Source organism: Heteronotia binoei, chromosome 6 (assembly GCF_032191835.1).
Source record: "Heteronotia binoei isolate CCM8104 ecotype False Entrance Well chromosome 6, APGP_CSIRO_Hbin_v1, whole genome shotgun sequence".
NCBI classification, from domain to species: Eukaryota; Metazoa; Chordata; class Lepidosauria; order Squamata; family Gekkonidae; genus Heteronotia; species Heteronotia binoei.
Window position 1 is genome coordinate 40,810,977 of NC_083228.1, and position 6,000 is coordinate 40,816,976.

Consider the following 6,000-nt stretch of genomic DNA (forward strand, 5'->3'; position numbering starts at 1 on the left):
GTCTATTAATTTTTTATTTAATTTTCCAGTCAAAGTTAAATTCTGAAATGGTTCCCAGGCATAAATTACAATTAAAATTTTATGCAAGTGTTCCTCAGGGAAATTGGTGGTGCTAAGCTGAGCTGGCTACTGGCATAGTAGAGTGATGCCTGGCTGCTTCCTGCCCTCCCTCTGGTGGCCTCATTATTGGCAGCTAGAGGGGAAGGATCACTGATCTAGAAACTGCTCAGCTAAGGCCTACTTAATAAACCCAAAGTGCATATTCATGTTTCTGTTCCCTAATTGCCTGGCAACAATGGCATATTAATGTCTACCTTACGATAATTGTATCTCTCCTTCACCACCTCCATTTACTTACTTAGAGCTCTAAAGCAGATCTGTCCAACCCTTTTCAGCATTATGGCTCCAAAACACCTTTTGGTAGATATGGTTTTCTGCACATCTGCAGCACCATAGCATGACAGGCTGTGCCAGCTAAAACTTCCATTTCCATACCACACAGGGGTGCTAATGGTAGAAGGTCATCCATCTCTGCCTTAAAACTTTTGTCATGATTATACAATACAAGTGGGAACCTGCAAGAAACTTGCAGAGAGGGTGCACCACTTCCCCCTCTTTGCTTCCTTCCCTCTTCCTCCTTCTCTAACAGTCTTCCCCCTCCCCTTCTCTGTTAACCTGCCCCCATCCCTTCTCTGTCAACCTACCCCTCCTTTTCTAATAACCTACTCCCATTTCTCCCGTTCCTTTTATCTATCAACTTACCCCCTATTTCACTCCTTTCTCCCATTCCTCTTATCTGTCAATCTACCCCCCTCTCTTTTGCCTTCCTCTTTTCTTCATCAGTTCTCTCCAATGTCCCCACCATTCTTGGCATTCCGCTCACTCTCCACCGTTTCTGGTCTCCCCACCTACACCCCATCCTTGGCACTCCACTTCCCCACCTTTGTAGCTCTCCTTATCTGCTTGGCATACCACTACTCACCTGCCCTTGATATTCACTCCCCAACCCTTGCTCTCTTCCCACCTACTCACCCACCTTTGGTACTGCAGTTCCGTCCAACCTTGCTGCTCTCCCCACTTCCCTTCCAGCAGGCCAACAGCAGGCTGCGGGTTGGGAGGGGGTGGAAGTCACTGGAGGGGATACTTGCAGAGGGGACTCCTAACTTCGTCACTGCTAATTTCCCACATGGCTCAGTGAGGGGGGAGAGACTTGTGGGGAGGCGTTAGAGACTCGCAGGGAAGAATGCCATATCCCCTCCCCGGCACAAAGTGGTGTGTGGCTAGTAATCAGCTCGAGGTTGCCCTCTGTTGCTGCCAGATTGAGGAAAGCTGCTTGCATTCTTCACTGCTGCTGTCAAGCCCTGCAGGGCTGCTGGCATCCTCCATGACCACTGCCAAGGTCTCTAATTCTCAGCTTAAAAAAAAAAAACATATATATATTTTTTATTTTTCTGCAGGCTCATGAAGTCCCCTGAGTCTGAAGAAAAACCTGTTGGAGGAGAGTCTGCCCTCTGCTTGTGGAAATAAATATTTGCAGGCAGAGGGGACTGTTGAGAATTAGATATGTTAATATGGGTCTCTCCAGATGTAGAAACTCTGAGCCAGTTCACAGAATTTTCTGTCCTTTTCTGTGTTAATCTTGTACCGTTTCTTTTCTTTTATAGGTGGAAGTGAAGCCATATGTGCTTGATGATCAGATGTGTGACGAATGCCAGGGCACTCGCTGTGGTGGGAAATTTGCTCCGTTCTTCTGTGCCAATGTTACCTGCTTGCAGTATTACTGTGAATACTGCTGGGCAAGCATTCACTCTCGTGCTGGACGAGAGTTCCACAAACCACTTGTGAAGGAGGGAGGAGATCGGCCACGCCACGTTCCGTTCCGTTGGAGCTGAAGCCCAGGCCTAAACCCAGCAGCAAGTACTGGAGCTGATGAAATTGAAGGAAGACAGAGTGCTGCCTCAGGGCTTTGGTGTTCTGGAAATCTGTGCATTCATCCTTGACTATAATGAAGAGATGGGTCTTTTATTATGATTATAATTATTATTATTTACAGTCACATTACTGAACTCCTTGTCCAGTATAATACAAGCCTAGCAGAGTGTAACTGTACTGATTTTGCACTTTGATTCACACAAACATCTGCTTGGTACCTTAATTTCTTACACGCAAGACTTGTCACACGTGACAATAAGTAGACTGCCATTCTCATTGGCCTCCACTGGGTTGATGTGTATGCGATGAAGATTTTTTAAAATTATAATTAATTTTATTTTAAAACTGGAGCATGCACTTATTTTCAGAAATGTAGACTTGCCCCTAGCAGATGATTTACCAAAGGTAACACTCACAAGTAGGTGGCAGATGTAGCAAAAACTTCAAATGGATATTCAGCAATCATTAGTTTGGGTCACTTAGAGTAGAAATAACCCTAAAAGGTATTTTGTTGCTCTCCATTTTGACTGGTAAGGATGATACCTCATAAGCTGGATCACATTTTCCCCACTCCCCACCCCCCTTTATTGTTTTTGCTGAGGGTTTCCTATTTGGTTAGGTCTTTTAGTGTTATGTAAATGTATGCTGCAATAGCTTTTGCTGCTATTAAGATGGTATTACTAATACCACAATACTCTATTCAAGCTTAGGGTATCGATTTGAAAAAGACGATTATGTGATTTAAAAAAGAGTGATGACTGCTGAAAGGAGATCAGTATAGCATTCAGAAAGCTTCCAAGGAAGGTCAATAGTTTTGACTGCATGTTTACTTAATCAGGTTGCTGCATGCAATAAAAATTTTATATATGTCTGATATAAAAATCTGCCCACAATGCACCAATTAAGAATCTATATAGGCTACAAAGTACTTGGCAAAAGAAATTAAGGAAAAGAGTAACACACACACGTGCTCATGTACACGGCACACATAGATTACTGACTGGAGGAAGGCATGCCTCAGTAAATGTAAATGCTTCTGAAATTAGGATCAGCCCATTGCAGTACAACCTATATTACAACGAATATTTTTAAAAACTAGATGTAGAATATCCTTACAATGAATTCGTGAATGATAGACGAAGTACTTTGCGGTGCTCTGTTATATATTGTGCAATTTATTTTGTATAGTAAAGTGATTATGTCTAGTACTGTGATCAAACTTTAACTGTTTAAGCCTCTATGTCTAACATTCACACACTTCTGACGGTTCACCAAAAGATAACCATGCTTGTACAAACAAAGGACAAGTTGAGCTCTTTGTTTCAATCTCTCTCACATAAAACGCTTGCACCATGTATGTAGTTGCAGCCCGTCTTCGGAAAACCAAAGAGCTCATAACAACATATGTACACTACCAACTTAGATAATAGGCTGATAAACTAGGCACATCATATGAAAGGTGAAGGGAAAAAGTGGTGCTAAAGAAATGTCTGCCTAAAGAGTTAACTTGTGAGATGTCTCCTCTCGGATGTGACGTTAATTTCTTGAACCTGGATGTATCCTGTGAAGCTTGAATACAATTGAGATCTACTATATAACGGTGGACATTTTTTTAGCATGTACTCTGGGGCTGCAAGACTAACACATAAACACACATTAGTGTGCTAACTGTGAGAATGTGTACACTATTTTTCTGCGTTTTATTTTGTTCTCCCCTGTTTTTGCAGTTCTGGGGACTGGATATTAACACCGCATAGTAGATTTAAATGTTCTGGGTTTTGTGTGTTGTGATGGCCTTGTTAATGTCTTACTCTGTAAGTTTTCTTTTCATGTTTAGTTGCAATTATTGGCTCTGAAAGGAACTTTCTGTGTTTAAAAAAAATAGTTTTTTACTGGTTTAAAAAATCATTCTTATCCCTTTCATGGTTTCTTCTGGGCACTTTTGTGATATTGCTTTTTCCAGCCCAGGTGTCTTTCTTCTGTTTGGGTTTTCTTTTTCCATCTATACAAGATTTGTTATGCACTACTTTTTGTATCTAGACAGTTTTCAATAGTTGGCAGATTATTCTTTTTTAAAAGAAAAGGCATGCTTTCTGACTGACATGATCTTTTGCAATACCTCAATTTTGAAATATAGGAAAGAAAATATTTTCTAAGTAAGTTTATTCAGAAAAAAATATATATTAATTTAATTCTGCGAGAAAATGATTTAACAGATGGGTAACTTTATTTTTTTCATGCTTATTTGCGTTTTTGAAAATGAAGAAGTTAGAGCTTTATAACTGTAATATTGAAGATCATAGCTAACCTACAGAAGTCTACCTAATTATGTGAAACAAACAAGTATACATTTTTGAAGAAATTCCCCTCTTTCATGTACAAACATACCCTGGAAAAGAAAGGAGGGGAAAAGAGAAAGAGAGAGATCCTGGAAGTTATATACATAATAAGATTAAAATTAATACAGCCAGGTTGTCATAGAGGAAAGGTGTAAAAAAATCTCCATTTGGTGCTGGAAGTTGTGAATAGAAAGGTGAAAAAAAATATTTTCCCCTTAATTTGTATATTTATAATCAAGCAATTATGCACGACTGACCAGAATTGTGAGAGTTCTTCTGTTTGTATTTTTTTAAAGATAATTTTTTAGTTTATTAAATTATAACATGGTCCCTTTTTGTTTTGTAAATGAATGTGCCCCCTAAGTTGTTAATATGTTATATTATTATAAGAGGGTCCTTCAAGAAAAGAAGTTATTTTTTAAACTAAGGTGTTCTGAACTGCAACTTGACTAAGAAGCCCCTGGGTACAACAGGTCCTCTTGTGGCCTTCTCTTGATGCGAGACTTGAACTAGTCGATTTTTTTTGAAGGCAACTTAACCTCGACTCTTTGTTGTTATGTGCAATACTGTTTGTACTGTTTGTATAAAAAAAAAGAAAAAAAGAAAAGAAAAAAGGCATAAATCTTTATTGCAGATTTATTTTCATTGCAAACTTTAGACATTGTGATTCACTAAGATCATTTTTCTACTGTCAAATATGTACCTTTTCTTCATGCTGGTATTTTTTCAATAGTAATGTAGCCTTTGTACTGAGACAAATTTTCATTGTTATTTTTAGAAAGATTTTTTGCTAAGAGAAATTTAAACATTGACATATTTTTCATTTTTATTTCAGATTTTCTTTAAGGAGTGCTTTCTCAACCATTAATATAGTTGTTTCTGGGAGAGACTTTCATATCTGGTCAATGTCATTAATATTATTTTGTATTTTTACTTGGAATAAATTAATTTTATGATGCTAATTCTTTAAAAGTTTATTTTTTCATTTTCAGTTATTTTTGAAGCTAAAAAAACCTTTGTAATATTGTTACTAAAGTGTCTAGTTTTTTGAAATGCAAAGCTTTATGTATTAACTCGCTGATGTGGTTTACAATGGTGTGAAAATGGTTGGATATGTAAAAAGATTGGAACAACTGTAATGAATAATTGGGCAATAAAATTACAGAATGAAGCAGGAAAATGATGTGATATTTTTGAAAAGCCTTTTTCCTTTATCAAAATGATTTAGGAAGATAATAGGGATGTCACAGTACCGGTTCTCTGTCTAGATTTATACAACACCAGTGCTGATTAACACTCTTGCTGTTGTAATGAACTTCAATCTATAGAAAGAGCAGGGTTATGACCCTGCCAGTTCAGCATTATATTCATGGCTCCCTCCCCCCCCCCCCATCAGGCACGCTCAGCACTACTGCTGGATAGTGGGGTGCAGCTGTCAAAAAATAAAGGGAGGAGACTCCACAGCACTAATGCCTGGTCAGTTCTCTCCCCCACTTAATTGCCCTTTACAAGCCTGTCTTGTACCAGTATCTTAAAATCTCTCCCAAGTTGCTTCAGTATGATCTATCATGATACTGTTTATTTAATGCACCCCTTCATGCAGCATTTCCATGCACTTCTTTAAGTGGTAACCCAGAACAAACGGAGGAAGTTGTATAGTATCTGCATAATATTACAGTGCAATCACAATACAGTGTAGTTTACTGCATAGTTAGTGCTAAATAATGCA

General features: G+C 38.5%; 1 protein-coding gene across 8 annotated transcripts in view; it reads left to right on the top strand.

Moving 5' to 3' along the window:
• The window catches only part of CPEB3 (cytoplasmic polyadenylation element binding protein 3), a 106,455-nt gene extending 101,004 nt beyond the window's left edge, over positions 1-5,451 (top strand). For all 8 annotated transcript variants that reach the window (XM_060241352.1, XM_060241356.1, XM_060241353.1 and 5 more), the window contains one exon: positions 1,665-5,451. In XM_060241352.1, the coding sequence (XP_060097335.1) occupies positions 1,665-1,892 (228 nt within the window). In that variant the 3' untranslated portion in view covers positions 1,893-5,451. The remainder of the gene's footprint in view (positions 1-1,664) is intronic.
• Positions 5,452-6,000: the final 549 nt, after the last annotated feature.